General features: G+C 52.2%; 1 protein-coding gene across 2 annotated transcripts in view; it reads left to right on the forward strand.

The window, feature by feature from the left end:
- The window catches only part of PCNX2 (pecanex 2), a 143,630-nt gene that overhangs the window by 33,028 nt on the left and 93,917 nt on the right, over window positions 1–16,685 (forward strand). For both annotated transcript variants that reach the window (XM_084757682.1, XM_084757683.1), the window contains exons 9-12: window positions 4,998–5,133; window positions 9,563–9,708; window positions 12,732–12,885; window positions 13,023–13,055. In XM_084757682.1, the coding sequence (XP_084613808.1) occupies window positions 4,998–5,133; window positions 9,563–9,708; window positions 12,732–12,885; window positions 13,023–13,055 (469 nt within the window). The remainder of the gene's footprint in view (window positions 1–4,997; window positions 5,134–9,562; window positions 9,709–12,731; window positions 12,886–13,022; window positions 13,056–16,685) is intronic.

Below are 16,685 nucleotides of genomic sequence, written 5' to 3' on the forward strand. Positions count from 1 at the left end.
ACTGGGCCTTCCCATAGATTCTTCACCACGCTCTCAGCTTTCTCAGTGTTTGTTCATCTATCTTCCTCCCACTGAGGCCCTTATCTGGGGTCTCAGACACGTGGGTAAGAGACATTTCTCTCCAGGCCCAGAACAGACATCCAAGCTGGACGCTGAGACCTTATGCCTGCACACAACCCTAGCCACCACATGGGGGCGCACTCCATCCACTTGCTTTCCCTCCGCTGCCTCACCAAGCCTTCCCCTCATTTGTGTGGTCTTAGGAACTGGACAGGGAGTTAGTCCCCACATTAAAGTCAGCTTGCTGTTAGAACCCTCCCGCCCGCCCCCATCGGGCTGCTGTCCCCCACAGCCAGGGAGCTCCTCTCCTAAGGTATTTCCCTGTGTCCCACAGAGGGAAGGCACGAGAGGTACACTCTCCAGGGGGCAGAAAATTTGTCTTAAAATCTGGTGAGGGTGAAGAATTTTGGGTTATGTTTGCTCTGTCACTGGGAGGCAGTGTTGCCCTTGGATTGTTTTGTATCCTCTTGCAGTTTCCATGGGGAGCTGGGGCCAGCGGGGCGCAGGGACTGTAACACCCAGTGCCACTATTCACCCCAGACCTGGCCCTGGCCCAGCCAGCCCAGCAGAGTGTCTACTTGCAGTTGTTTATTTGTTTGAAATGGGGTCTCAATGTGTAACCCAGACTAGCCTCAAACTCTCAGCTATCCCCCTGCCTCTGCCACCCAAATGTTGGAATTCCAGGTCAGAGCCAGCAGGGCCCAGCTCAGCCTCAGTCTTCTTGGGTCCCATCCAGGCTGGCTCCTCCTGTCACCCCTACACCACCACTACGCTTCTCTGAGTGTGCTTGACTCTGCTTTCATCCCCCTAGCTGACCAGAGACCCGCCCAGCCTCAAGCTGACGGGGACCTGGTGGTGTCACTGAGACAGTTGTTCCACAGAGTGGCTTCTCTGCATCCCTTGAATGCTTTGGAGGAGGCTGGAATGTCCTTTGACACCCCCTAGTAAACAAGCACCCCTGTCATGCACAGCTCATTAGCACAGTAGAGAGCATTGGCCTCATGGTCCCTCAGTGCCGAAGCCCCCACAGCCGTGGAGGAGGAGCCTATGGCTTTGCTAATCACAGACTTGTCACTCCAGGCCGCACAGGAGCCAGCACAGGTGACAGTGTACACTTGTGATAAGGACCCGGCCAAAGCTGGTGGCAGATGTTCCTTGAGAAGGAAGCTGATGTGTTCTTTGAGTCTGCGTTAGACACATGAGTGGAGGCTCGCCCTTCCTCCCCACTGCAGCCGGGGCCCAGGCATGATCTATGGAAAGCCTGGCAGCCATCTTGCTACCTGCTAGGGAGACTCAGGTCAAGTTCGCCATCTGCAGGAGGCAACAGAGAGACCAGAACCTCTTACCTGCCCCGATGTAGAGGACAGGCTCCGTCGGAACATTCACGTACTCTTCTAGTTCTCACGCTCTCTAGGAGGGAGATGCTTCTCTCTTACAGGTGTAGATCCAAGATGGCAGAACAATGTGGCTAGGTAGTCAGCGGTAACGCGGTGGGTTAGAGCCCCCCCCCCCCCCCCCCGCTAATGGCGTACTGCTCTGCAATTACAACTGCGCTCGCTAACATGAGGGATCAGGCCCAGGAGTGGCCCCTCCCGAGAGCCCGGCATCTTGGCAGGAAGCCTCTGGCAGAGCTGTTTCTGACACCCCGGGCTGTAGTCAGCAGGAGAGGGTCCGCGTGCCTCCAGCTCCCCCTCTGGGCTGTGGGCTCCCCTCGCTCCTGCCCCTGTGCCAGCATGACCTCTTTTTACCTGAAATGTACTCTAGTTAGTTTCATGGCTTTGGTGCAGCTCTCACACACCAACTTTCTGATTCTCTGGCCCCATCCTCTCGGGGAATTCCTATTTCTATTCTGTATCACTACCAAGTTCCAGAGCCACATTGTCCATCAGCGGTGTCCATGTGAACCAGCAAAGTCGTAATGAAATGCTGTCTCGGTAAATCTAATGGGCCTGTCCACTAGTGGCAGGCGAGATGAGATGAGCGGCAAGAAGGGACGTGCTCACGAGGGGGCAGAAGGGACGTGCTCACGAGGGGGCGGAAGGGACGTGCTCACGAGGGGGCGGAAGGGACGTGCTCACGAGGGGGCGGAAGGGACGTGCTCACGAGGGGGCGGAAGGGACGTGCTCACGAGGGAGCGGAAGGGACGTGCTCACGAGGGGGCGGAAGAGACGTGCTCACGAGGGGGCGGAAGGGACGTGCTCACGAGGGGGCGGAAGGGACGTGCTCACGAGGGGGCGGAAGGGACGTGCTCACGAGGGGGCGGAAGGGACGTGCTCACGAGGGGGCGGAAGGGACGTGCTCACGAGGGGGCGGAAGGGACGTGCTCACGAGGGGGCGGAAGGGACGTGCTCACGAGGGGGCGGAAGGGACGTGCTCACGAGGGAGCAGCCGCTCGCTAGGGCGCCGTTCTCATTGCTGTGACCAAGTACCTGGCGCTGGCAAGTTGTCAGAGGGAGGATTCCAGCTCATGGTATCGGAGGGGACCGTCCCTCACAATAGGGAGGACACTGCAGAAGTGGTCCCCACACTCCTGTGGGTCAGGAAACAGAGATGGGACTGGAATAGGCCTGGATGGTGACCTTTAAAGTCACCCCCAGTGACCACTTCATCCAGAAGGGCCTCACCTCCCAAAGGCTTCACAGCCGCTCAAACAGCGCCATCAGCTGGAGAGCAAGTGTTCAAGCACACGAGTCTGCGGGCGGGGCGGGAGGGGACTATCTTATATTCAAACTGTAACAGATGGGACATTGGTTTAAAGCACACACTGCTCTTGCAGATGGCCTGAGTTTCGAGACCATAATGCACTGGGGTTTAGAGTTTTGGGGTTTCTGTGATGTTGTCTTACCTGGTGTGCACCTGACATGGCTCTTTGTAAGGAAAGCTTCACTCATCATCCTTAGTCACAAATTACATCATACAAGCATGGAAGATTCATGAGGGGGGGGGGGGAGAGAGAGCAAGTGATTGTGTTTGTGAACGGAGAAGTCAGGAGATAGAGTGAGAAAGGTGGTCATAGGAGTATTGTGAGCTGCAGAGGTCAGAGGTCAGGTTGCATGACTGGCACACGGCTTCCATCTGTTAACGCAGTCTGGGCTGCAGGCCTCTGAAGACTCGGTTCAGAATGAATTAAGCAGAAGAAAGCACATTGCCTTGGAAAGTAGGACATTTTAGCTGGGGAGAAGGCCAGCCCATGAGTGCCAGCCATGAAGCCTGACTTCCACCCCCAAATTCATGGAGAAAAGCTGGGCCTAGTGACAGCGTTGGAAGTGGAGGAGGTAGACCGCGGGGCTTGCTGGCCAGCTAGCTAAACGGGTGGGCGCGTTTTAGGTCAAAAGTGAGGGGCCTTGTCTCAAAAGGGTGGACAGGGAACCAGCAAGAGGGTTTACGGTGCTTGTCATGCAACTGGAGGTCTCAAATAGAAGGCAAATGTGCGATTGCTCCACTAATAAAATAATTAAGGTAGATGTTCCCTGAGGAATAACATCTGGGGGGCGGGGGGAGAGAGAACAAGTTGTTCAGAGTATGCTGGCCCAGGAGCTAGCTGGTCTCTCAGCTCTACCTTTTCCTCTGATATGTATCTCATGGTGGCAAAGTGGCTACTAGCAACGCAAGGCATTTCTTACTTATGTAGCAACTAAAGGCCAGAGAAAGGCAGACTATTGATTTTATTTTATTTTATTTTATTATTGTATGGGTGTATGTCCATAACACTCCCTGTCCCTAGGTGACTCCTTAGAACCATGTTGTGTATCCAATCCCAAGGCAATTACTGTCTAGATGAATGAGTGATAAAAACTGGTCTCCTTGCCCAGGCAAGGACAGAGCCTCAGATCCCTGACAAGCCTCCATTAGCACACAGCCCCAGTTACGTGGATAAGGCCGTAGGAGGAGGGAATCCCCCTAGAAACAGCCATGGGTAAGCAGACCAGACCGCTGTCATCTCCGAAGGCCTGTAGGAATCTTGCTGGGAGGCCACATGGAGTACGTCTTAGTTTCTGCTTTCTGAGCTGGCGCTTGTACACATAAGCAGGCACATATAGACACACTTAATAAAAATGCATTTAAACATTAAAAGAGCCAGGGCTGAGATTGTTCAGAGGGCTGCATTAAGTCTTGCCAATCCACTTAGGATGTAAGCCATTTAACGACGGCCACTTCCCCGAGGACCTTCCGGCTACCACAGAGCGTTTCTCCTAAGGAACTTCTCTCGTGCGCTGGGGAGTCTGGGGTGATGTGGAGCGGGTGCTGCAGCGGGGAGCAGAATGTTGAGGTTCCTTTTCCCGTTGCTGTGATCAAGCGAGCAAAACCCAGGGAAAGAATGGCTTGCCCCGGCTCACAGTTTGAGGGGGACACAGTCCATCATGGCGCGGAGGGCGCGGTTGAAGGAGTCATATGGCATTCACAGTCAGGAAGCAGAGAAAGGCGGACGTCGGTGTCCATCCCACCTCTTGGCCTATTCAGTCCAAGATGTTAAGGGGTCACAGGCAGGCTCAGGGTGGGTCTGCCTGCCTCAGTTAACCCACTCTAGAGACTTCCTCACAGGCACGCCCAGAGGCTCGTCTCTTCGGCGATTCTAAGCCCTGCCAAGTTCACAATTCATGTAACCCTCACACAGTTATCAGTCCAACTTCTGCCCAGTCGGGGCCTGGAGGTCCCTGAGTCGGCCTGTAGTGGTCACTGCACTCACATCATATACAGGAATCAGAGCTGAGCGGCAAGTGTCCACTCACGCGTAGCAACTGCGTCCAGGGCCCAGGGCTTCAGGCCTGCAGTGAGCCTGGCATGCAGAACTTTTAATCCCTTACCGAGGACATAAGATCAGGACCCATGCAGTCCTTCCCTGTGCCAGACACCCGCAACCTCCTTGGGTTTCTGGGTAATAAAAAATGCATCCAGGTACAAGCTGCTCAGCAAAGGATTGTTTTCTCCATCCTCAGAGAGATTCTTCTCAGCTCCTCCAGCACCACCACTTCAGGAAGTCCAGACCCATCCTCAGGGGACGCTGCAGTCAGTGCCCTTCAACAGCAGCTGCTACTAATGGTGGCTCGGAGGACGCAGTCGGAGACCCCACGGGTATGTGTGCACCAGTGTCGCTGTTCATGGCTGCTGTAGAAGCCCTGGCTCTTCTTAATATAGTGTGTGTGTGTGTGTGTGTGTGTGTGTGTGTGTGTGTGCGCGCGCGCAGGTACACATATGTGCACGTGTGTGTGAAAGTACACATGTGTGTGGAGTCTGGAGCACAGTCTCAGGCGTCAGACTTGGCGTCTTAGGATCAGTGTCTGCCTCTTTGGAGACAATATCCCCCATTAGCTAGAACTCTACAAGAAGGGTAGGCTGGCTGCCCGTCGAGCCCCAGGACCCACCCATCGCTGCCTCCCCAGTGTTGGGAGAGCAGCATGCACCACTCATGCCTGGTTTTTTCCCATAGGTTCTAGCGGGGGGGGGGGGGGGGTGGGGCAGGGGGGGGAGCGGGGCAAACCCAAGTCCTCCTGCTTGTGTGATTGTGTGATGAACATTTTACTGACTGAGTCACACACACACACACACACACACACACACACACACACACACACACACACACCTGGCCCTAGCAGCAGATCTTGAGGTGTGTCTGTTGCCCACTGGCGAGTCAAATCTCACTCCACTTTTCCTGTGAAACGTCCCCATAGGGCTGTGTACTGAGTGGTGAGAAAGTGCCACGCAGGTGGCCAGCAACCCCCTGTCTCAGTCGCTTTCCCAAATGCAACAAGAGTCCGTTCGTATTGATCTTTGGTTGCTTGGAAGTGCAAACCCCTAAGAGCATCGTTGGCATCTTCTGCCTGACACTACGTGGTTTTAAAAATATCTGCTTTTTTAAAAAAAAATATGATAACCTTGTATTTATTTACTAAGCGTGCAAATATTCTTAAATATTTGATTTGGAAAGGAGTTTTTTTGTTGGTTTGAATGACATGAAGGGTGTAAAAACATGAAGCCTTCTGTTAGTTCGCCAAGAAACTCCTTGTAATGCTCAGTCAGTCATCCAGGCAAGTGTCAGGGAGAGGCGCGGGAGGCTGAGCGAGGATCCCCAGGCAGCGGCACCATGAGAGGGAGGGGCACCATGAGAGGGAGGGGCACCATGAGAGGGAGGGGCACCATGAGAGGGAGGGGCACCACGAGAGGGAGGGGCACCACGAGAGGGAGGGGCACCATGAGAGGCAGCGGCACCATGAGAGGGAGGGGCACCATGAGAGGGAGGGGCACCATGAGAGGGAGGGGCACCATGAGAGGGAGGGGCACCATGAGAGGGAGGGGCACCATGAGAGGGAGGGGCACCATGAGAGGGAGGGGCACCATGAGAGGCAGCGGCACCATGAGAGGGAGGGGCACCATGAGAGGGAGGGGCACCATGAGAGGGAGGGGCACCATGAGAGGGAGGGGCACCATGAGAGGCAGCGGCACCATGAGAGGGAGGGGCACAGACCCAGGTTGCCTCCCAGCCGCAACTGCAGCATGGGCCATAGGGATTAAAGGCCAGGGCAGGCTTCTTAGGGGAAGGAATTCTTGGCTTTGACTTCTGAGAAAGGTGGGCCTCCTCTGGCCTAGCCTGAGTGGAGAGGGTAGCAGATGAATGAGTTTAAGTTCCTGTGAAGTTTCTCAGTTTCCGTGTTTGCCTTTTTCCTGTCAACGTCTCTATCCCTTCTAAAGTACCCTGCCTTTGCAAAGTTAGTGTGGCTTTATATTTGTATTTAAGATGGCTCTGAAAAATGTCTCAAAGAGGTCTTATACTCTATGGCTAATGGAAAGGACACAGTTCTCAAAAGAAGAAACACAAATGACCAATAAGGTTTTTAAAAATTGTTCAACCCTCCTAGTCATTAGGGACGTGCAAATTAAAGCTACTCTGAGATACCACCTCACCCCAATCAGGGTGACAAGCGTTCACTGCCAGTGGGAGTGCAAACTACTGTGGTCATCATGGGACTCACTGTGGAAGTTTCTTTAAAAATTAAAATTAGGGCCTAGACAGATGCCTCAGCAGTTCAGAACACACACTGCTCTTGCAGAGGGGCCCACGTCAGGTGGCTTACAACTTCCTTCCAGAGCATTTGCTGCCCCCTTCTGGCTTCCACTGACACCTGCACTCACATGCACTTACACATAATTAAAAATAATTTTTATGAGCTGAAGAGATGACTCAGCAGTTGAGAGTACTGACTGCTCTTCCAGAGGACCCAGGTTCAATTCCCAGCACCCACATGGAGTTACAACTCAGTGTAACTCCAGTTCCAGGGGACTGACACACACACGGACATACATTCAAGCAAAACACCAATATACATAAAATTATAAAAATAGTGATTTTTAAATATTTTTAATTAAAGCTGATGATTGCAATTCCTAAACTCACCCAGGGTGTGTGTGTGTGTGTGTGTGTGTGTGTGTGTGTGCGCGCGCGCGCGCACATGTGTACATGTGAGTGAGTGTGTGTGTGTGTGTGTGTGCGTGAGTGTGTGTGTGTTTTATCAGCATGTGGGTTCTAGCACTAGCTGACATGGGATTTTATTGCTTATTCATCTATCTATCTATCTATCTATCTATCTATCTATCTATCATGTCTTGCTTGCATTGGATCTGTGTGAATTCTTTGAGACACACATCGAGGCTCCACCTTCAGATTAGACTGTGTTTTTGCTGGGCGGGTGGAGATGCTTGAAGGTTAATTCCACCGTGTGGATGAGGGCTGCAGACCTGCAGGGGCAGCAGGAGGGGACTCATGGTCCTGAAGCCTCAGGAAAGCGTGGTTCCCCATCACCCCACACCCAGCCAAGGCAGGCACTCATCCACGCAGCCTCCTGGGTGGGACCGAGCACATGGTAGCTTCAGTTTGTCTTGAGTGCTGGGCACAGACTGCAGAGGTGGCCACTGGTGGACACCTCACCTTCTGCTCAGTCTCCTGAAGCAAACACCAGCTCCTAACCAGGTCACTATTTGCTCACCTCCTCCGATTCGTGCTTCTTTTTTGTCTTCTTTAGACATGCTAGACACTGAAGAACTAGCACACACACACACACACATACACACACGCACACATGAATACACACATAAGCATACAGACACAGACACACATACACACATAAGCATACAGACACAGACACACATACAGACACAGACACACATACACACATAAGCATACAGACACAGACACACATACAGACACAGACACACATACACACATAAGCATACATACACAGACACACATACACACACACACACACATGCACATATGCACACCCATACGTACACACACCCATACCCACGCATGAGCATGGGTGTATGTGTACATATACATACACACTCACACACATACACACAAACACACACATGAGCATGGGTGTATACATACATGCATGCTTATTAGTGCCGAGACCAGAGGTCACCCTCGGCTGTGGTTCGTCAGCCGATCTCCACGCTGTTTTTTAAGTAGGGTCTCTCTGCAGCCTGGCGCTCACCAGGTGGTCTAGACTTGGCTGGTCATAAGCGTCAGCTGCCCATGTGTCCCTCCCTAGTGCTGGGGCACAGGCACACGACGTCATGACTGATGTGCTCCAGGGAGCATATCTGCTCTCCGTGCTTGTGTAGCGAGCATGTGACCCACTGAGTCATTGTCCCCGTGTGCTCTGTTCTGAGGACAGAGGTCATCACTGACCTAGTGACCTTCAACCAAAGCCTCTGCGTTTGGAATAAAGTTTGGATATTTACCCCAATATTATATTTAATACAACTCTAAAATTAAGCCACGTGAACTATACTTTCTTGGACCCTTCCTTGTCTTATGTAATGATTGCTTCCCAGGAGAACCTTGACTCAGTGTCTAATATGTCGAGTGCCGGAGTTCCAGTGATAACATCTTCCTGGGACTGGTGTGACCTTAATTACTTTCTTTTTTAGGTTAGCCCTTTTAAACAAAATACGTTTTGGAGCTTGGTCATCTGCTTTTGTTTTCTATATTGTTTCGATACTAGAGTTGAACCCAGGTTCTCAAGCACGCTAGGCAGTTTCTCTACCACTGAGCTCCACCTCCAGGCTTTGTGTTTTTAAAAGTGTGTGTGTGTGTGTGTGTGTGTGTGTGTGTGTGTAAATGCCTGCATATGTTTGTGTGAACCACATACATACATATATACATACATACATGCAGAGGCGTCAGAGCCCCTACAACTGGAGTTGCAGATGGTTGTGAGCCTCCATGTGAGTGCTGAGAACTAAACCCAGATCCTCTGCACGAGCAGACGGTGCCTTTAGCCACTGAGCCTCCAGCCCCAGCCAGCCCCAGCCAGCCCCAGCTAGCCCCAGCCAGCCCCAGCCAGCCCCAGCCAGCCCCAGCCCTTAGGGTTTTAAACTACGGCATGTTTTTGTGACAAGGACACGTCATAGTGACTAAGGGATGTTTTTGTGATGAGGACGCATCATCACGGTGACTTTTGTCTCTGCCTTTGTCCCGTCCTATCTCTGACGTGTAAAGCATGTGAGTCAGGATCTGGAAGACTCCTCGCGCTCCTCAGCACAGGGGAAGTTTAACCGAGAGCAGTTCTACAAGTTCCTCATCTTTCCCGGGAAGTGGATTAAAGTCTGGTACGACCGACTCACCTTGTTGGCGCTATTGGATAGGTAAGCTGGTCGGGCACACAGGGGTGTGGCTGTAGGACAAGGGAGGGCACACAGGGGTGTGGCTGTAGGACAAGGGAGGGCACACAGGGGTGTGGCTGTAGGACAAGGGAGGGCACACAGGGGTGTGGCTGTAGGACAAGGGAGGGCACCGGAGAGCAGCCTCAAATGCTCCTAAAATGCAAGTGCTGCTTGCTAGGGCTCCCCAGGGTACTTCCAGCCCATGCCCTGCTTCACTGTGAAGCCCAGTGACTTAGACACTGAATTTCACAGTTGCCGGGGGTGGGGGTGTGTGGAGGGTAGTGGTGGGGAGGGATGACGGTGTACCATGTACCATGGACTGGGCTGCAGGTTGTTTGGGGGACAGACTGCTTTGCTCTGCTCATGCCCTGCCGTGTTCTGGTAGGAGTGCTTGTTAATTTCATCAGCAGGAGGCCCCTGGAAGAAGGGGAGGTAAAGCAGAGTGATGCTCAGCTGTCCCTGAACAGGCTGCAGCTACTCTCTCCATCCAACCACGCACTAAGGTGGTGCTGCCCGCTCATCTGCGCCGTCCCCTCCTTTCTGCCCCCTCTTAACTATTATCCCCTAAATGAAACACTGTGGCTAGAGATACGTAGCCTGGGTAGGCAAGGCAGGGAGGTTCACGTTTGCAATGGCAATGAAGATGGGCACTTCCTGTTTGTGGGCCCCTGTCAGGATGAGCCAAGGACACATTAGGGCTTTCAGAGGCTGTGGCTCTGGTGGGGACTGGTTTGAAACGGATGGTACGTTGTGTAACGCTCGCACAGCAGGCTGTGTTCAGAGCTTGGTGCCAGCCTTTGGGGCAATGGCAGGGCTGCCATCTGTCCCCCAGTGACTACTTGTTACAGTAATGGTACAATCATGTCTTAAATGGTGTGATCACATGCGGAAAAAAAAAACTCAAAAAATGATAGTCTTGCAAAATTACAGCGGTAAATTTCAGGACCCTCAAGTCAGGGGACTGCGTTGTAATCGCTTTGCTAACAATAGCGTGCTACCCTAGGGCGTGCACACGAGAGCAGAACATCGAGTCTATGACTAGCAATCCACACTACTACATCCTGCTAGATGAGGCTTTAAAAATACTGCTTTTCTCTGTACAAGGGATAGGTCATGTTAACCCCTCATATGAAAATCAAATCTCTCTCTCTCTCTTTCTCTCTCTCTCTCTTTCTCTCTCTCTCCCCCTCCCTCCCTCCCCCTCTCCCTCCCATCTTCCCCTCCTCCCCCTTCTCTCTCCCTCTCTCTCTCCCTCTCTCTCTCTCTCTCTCTCTCTCTCTCCCTCCCTCCCTCCCCCTCTCCCTCCCCTTTTCCCCTACTCCCCCTTCTCTCTCTCTCTCTCTCTCTCTCTCTCTCTCTCTCTCTCTCTCTCTCTCTCTCTCTCTCTCTCTCTCCAAGCCTTACCTTCATCTGTCTGTTTATCAGGTCAGCATCTGAAATAAGAAGCTGCCCATCTGTGTCTTAGCTCAGCATCTTGTTCATTCAGCAAGCATTTGCTGGCCACCTGCCCCATGCATGCCAGGTGTGTGCTGAGCACTGAGGGGTTGGGGAATGCCACATCCCTGGTGTCTGTCTTCACAGGGCTAGTGCCCTATTTGGGACAACAGCAAACTTGTTAGGAACATAGTGGGACCCAAAGCAGCAGCTAGACATGAGGGGACACTGGTCAGAAGTTGTGGTTGCGGGGCCGGGGTGGTAGCTCATAGGCAAACATTGGGGGCCTGGGTTCAGATGTGACATCCTCCTCTCATCTCCCTAGGCCCTTACACACTTATGTGCACAGAGCCGAACATAGACACACATGTGTACACATAATTAAAAGTAAAATAAATCCCTAACATAAAATAAAAGGCTCATGACTGTCCTGAGGGACAAGGCAGCCGGCCATCTCTGCCTAAAGGGATCACTATTCAGCAGGTGAAGACATAACGTCCTCCAGTAAATGGTGATGAGTTACAAAACGTACTCGGAAGTCTAGTGAGAGACCCACCAAGCCGCATAGTCCCTGTCCCCTGACCTTGTGGCCCACAGAGCCCCCTCTCTTCAGCCTCCATGTCCCACTGTGTATCTGTTTCCTGTCAAGGTCTTGCACTTCTAAAGTCACGGTCCCATTGCTGCTGGTTCACATCTGGCCTGTCCCTCTGCCACCAACAGGCTGACTGACTCCCCTTCAGTCCCTGGCTGTCTCTAGTGCTTTGGCTTGTTACCCTTCTTTCATTCCTCCCTGCTGTGGACCCCCAACCCGACCCTATCCCCCCCACCTCGGTTGACTCAGCTCTTTGGCCCCTTTTATATAACAATGCTCTAAATACCCCTTTCCGTTTTTCACACCCTCCTAATAAGACCTTATGTCTGGATGAAGTCCCCTCTGCACCTTCCATCCCACATGGAGGACAAACAAAGTGACCCTGCAAGACTGTATGGCCGCAGCTCACCCAGCTAGGTTCTCCACACTGTCTGGGGGTCACATCCCCCCCTACAGCTTCCTGCTCTTGGAACTGGGCAGCAAACTCCAGGTGCCAATGCAGTCTTCCCAAACCCTTGCTGAGAGGAGCCAGTGGAGTTCTGAGACATCCCACCCAGCTGCCTCTTCCTCCTAAGCCCAGCCCAGCAACCAAGGAAGTCACTGCAACAGTGTTTCAGTTATTTCAAGAACAAATACTGGGCTGGAGAGATGGCTCAGAGATTAAGACCACTGGCTGCTCTCCTCAGTTCAATTCCCAGCAACCACATGGTAGCTCACAGCCATCTATAGCGAGATCTGGTGCCCTCTTCTGGTGTTCAGGCAGAATACTGAATACATAATAAATAAAATTTTAAAAAGGCCAAACACCTAGGGTCAAAACAAGGACTTTGTTTAAACAGCACAAGGATAAATTGACGCAGGGCTGGAACAACATGGCCCCTCTGCTCAGTGCAGGTCTGTGCACGAGTGCAGGAAAGCTCGCGTTGGTAACAGCGTGACCTGTGGGTCTTAGCCCGTGTTTGCTTGTGTGTTTGCACAGAACTGAAGATGTGAAGGAGAACATGGCGGCAGTTCTGCTCAGCATTCTGGTTTCCCTCCTGGGGTTTCTGACTCTGAATCGAGGCTTCTGCAGAGACTTGTGGGTCCTGCTCTTCTGCCTGGTCATGGCCAGCTGCCAGTACTCCCTGCTGAAGGCAAGAGCCCATCGTGCGTGCCTGTGTGTGCGTGTGCGTGTGTGTGTGTGTGTGTGTGTGTGTATGCGTGAGTGTATACTGTCACCAGCATAGCCTTGCAATTGCAGGTGACCCAGGCCCTCTGGTTTGTGTTTTAGAGCGTCCAGCCTGACCCTGCCTCACCAATACACGTAAGTGCCTGAGGACAGGCCGGTAGCTTGTCCTGTCTGCTTGTGTTGAAAACAGGGCGACTCAGACGGCTACTCAAAGGGTCCAATTTGTATCGGCTACTCAAAGGGTCCAATTTGCATCGGCTACTCAAAGGGTCCAATTTGCATCTGTGTCTGCATCTTGCATACAGGAGGTAGAAGCTGTGGATGGATCCCCAAGTGCATGGCGCTAAGCTCTGGCTGGATCTAAGCGCATGGTGCGTTGGCATTGGTGGCGGGGACGGCGGGGGGGGGGGGGGCGTGCTCAGGCAGGGGGTGAACGCTGTGTGCCAGGTCACTGTGTTCCCTGAGCTCTTATGAGAAAAGACACAGCAGCTTGACTGCCACGTGCCGCCTGCCTCTGTTTCCCACTTATCCACTTGACCAATGCTGAGCATGGTGCATATGCCTCAGTTCCCTAATGTGCAAATAAAGCTGATTAACGTCAGTGGGTGCTGAATGTAAGTCAGTAAGTAGTGCATGCTGCAGACACTGGCTGGCGCCTAGCAATTGCTCCCCAAGTGCTCTTAGTATGTAGTCATAGGCTGTTCATATTTTAAAATCTGGGGTAAGTTATAATGTGATCATGTGTACGTGACGTAATGATGAACTCAGGTTAACCTCATCTGTCACATCACGTAGTTTTTTTTTCTGGTGAGAATATTTGCAGTGTCACCCATTTCAGCCATTTTCAAGAACGTTTACATAATAATATCAAGAACGGGCACCGTGGCTGTGCTATGTAATAGATGTGCAAAGCTCACTGACCCTACGTGCCTGACTCGCTCACTGTGCCCTCTGCCAGTACTCTGCTTTCCCCTCCTCTGTTCCCCGGCACCCACCACTCTGCTCGTTTTGTCTGTGAGTCAGACTCTGTTGGATTCCACACAAGGTGAGGTCATGCAGCCTCCGTCCTGACGTGGGTATTGGAAATGCAGCTCAGGTCCTCTGGAAGAGCAGCCAAAGTTCCTAACTGCTCAACCATATATCCAGCTCCTACTGTGTGTGTGGCGGGGCACATGCAGCCCCCATTCATATGTTTGCACAGGTACATATACCGCAGCACATGTATGTATGTACGTGTGTGTGTGTGTGTGTGTGTGTGTGTGTGTTTGTGTGTGTGTGTAGGTCAGAGGACAGTCGGCTTTGTAAGAGGCAGGACCTCTCTGTAGTGTTCTCTCTGTTGTCTATGGCAGGGTAGCTAACCCATGAACTTGTGCAGACTCTCCTGCCTGTTGCTCATCTCACTGAAAGAGCACTCGGCTTACAAATACTCCTGCTCCATCTCTGTCTTTTGAGTGGCTTCTGGTGATCCAGGCCCAGGTCCTCCACTTGCAAGGCAAGCCTTTTGTACTTTTTTGAGAACATCAGACCATCCTTTTTTTTTTCTCCTTTAAAAATATTTTTAAATTTTTTCTAATTTATTCATCTTACATCCTGAATGTTACCCCCTCACTTGTATGTTCCCACTCCCTCCCACCCGCCCTCCGTCCCTCCCTTCCTCTTCCACCATATTTCCCTCCCCTAGACCTCTGACAGAAGGAGACTCCTCCCCCGTCATATGGCCACAGCACACCAGGTCTCAATCTGCTTCCCCTTCCCTATGTGCAGCAGTACCATCCATAATACACACGGGGCCTCCTTTCTCCATGCCCTCTCCAGACCTTGCTTTTCCCACTGTAACAACAGGTGTGAGTTCGTTGCCCGCCGTGGTTTTCTTTTTCATGCCCCTGCACGGAAGCCCCGTGTGTGAAACCCGTCTCCTTTCATTCCTTGTGTTCAGGTGCCCAGTTACCCTTTATCCCCATAACCTGGAGTCCACTTTGTAGGGGAGACTCTGGGTTCACCCCTGACCAGTCCTTTGGTGGCTCAGTAGCGTTTGACCAGCCTTTAGTTACACATAGCCTGGTCTGGTGGCCTTGGGTGCTGTGGGTCAGCGTCCACTGTGCAGGTGCCAGCCACAGTCATGTGCTTTTACCCTCCTGTCCATCCTGCCCATCACGTCAAGCCCCGCCCACCAGCCCCCAGCAAGCCCCGCCCACCAGCCCCCATGGAGTCTGAAAAAGCTCTCAGCTTTTTCCCACATGAAAGGTATCTTCCCACTATTATGCAGTAAACAAATTATATCTAGGGTTTAGAACTGATTTTTAATCTTCACTAGGTCATTGTAATTAAAGAAAGCTTTTCGTTGGTGGTTGTGAGGTGCTGGTCGTGAGGTGGCTGATGCTGGCCTATTAAATTCCTCTCCTCCCTGTACTTGGTTTGCATTTGACACATCTCTTGTCTGAGAGGCTGAGCATCAAGATCCCTGGCAGCATCGTGGCCAGGGTATGAAGATGTAGTGTCGGGCCATGAAAGTCTTCACTTACCAGGAGATTGGGATAGATGCAGAGAGAATGGGGAAATAGAAAGATCCAGAGGGTCCTAGAAACCTACAAGAAGAACATCATGATGGTTAGATCTGGACCTAGAGGGGTCTGCTCAAACTACTGCACCAACCAAGGACAATACATGCAGTAAATATTAAACCCCTACTCAGATCTAGCCAAGGGACAGGACATTCTCCACACTGTGTGGAGAGTGGGCACTGACTCTGACATGAACTCTGGTGCCCCATATTTGACCACTTCCCCTTGGTGGGGAGGCCTGGTGGCACTCAGAGGAAGGATAAGCAGGCTACCAAGATGAGACTTGATAGGCTTTGACCATATGGTGGGAGAGGAGGTCCTTTCTGTCACAGACCTAGGGGAGGGGAATAGGGTGAAAGAGGGAGGGGGAGGAATGGGAGAAGACACCGGGGCAGGTGTACAGCTCTGGGTGTGCAGCTCTGGAGGTTGCTGCAGCTCTGGGTGTGCCGCTCTGGAGGTTGCTGCAGCGTCTCTATCACCTTCTCCCTTCTTGTACCTTTCCCTCGCTGTTGCGCTGTTACAGGGCATTAGACATTCCTTACCCTGGAGTGGCAGAGACCGCCCAGTGTGTAGAGTGATGGCCACACAAACACAAGGGCTACAGTTGGGTCTCAGAACCTACGTGGAAGCCAGGCAGGGCAACACAAATCTGTAGTCCAAGCACTGTGGGTGCAGAGACAGGAGCATTCCTACAGCTGACTGGCCAGCCAGTGTGACAGTCAAAGAACTCCAGATTTACGGGGAGGCTCTTTGTCAAATAAAATAAGGAGGGGGCGTGATTAAGGAAGACACACAGTGTTGGCTTCTACACATATGCGCGCACCCATACAAACTTGTACACACACACACACACACACACACACACTCACACACAAATACACAAATGCAGGCATGTGCCATCACACATATGTCATTCCTACCCTGCATGTGCTTTGGAATGTGATACAGCACACGCTGAGACAATGGAGAGGGGAGGGTGACAGGTAAGCCTCATGTTTCAGGAAGATTTGTGGTGTCGTTAACAGTGATGCCCATGCTGTCTTGCTGAGCTGGAGCCACACTGTCTAATTCTTATAAGAATAAACCAAACAGCCAGGCGTGGTGGCGCACACCTTTAAGTCCAGCACTCAGGGAGGCAGAGGCAGTTGGATCTCTGTGAGTTGGAGGCCAGCCTGGTCTACAAAGTAAGTCTAAGAAGCTGAGG

This window comes from Acomys minous (genome assembly GCF_964271855.1).
Source record: "Acomys minous genome assembly, chromosome: 14".
Taxonomy (NCBI): domain Eukaryota; kingdom Metazoa; phylum Chordata; class Mammalia; order Rodentia; family Muridae; genus Acomys; species Acomys minous.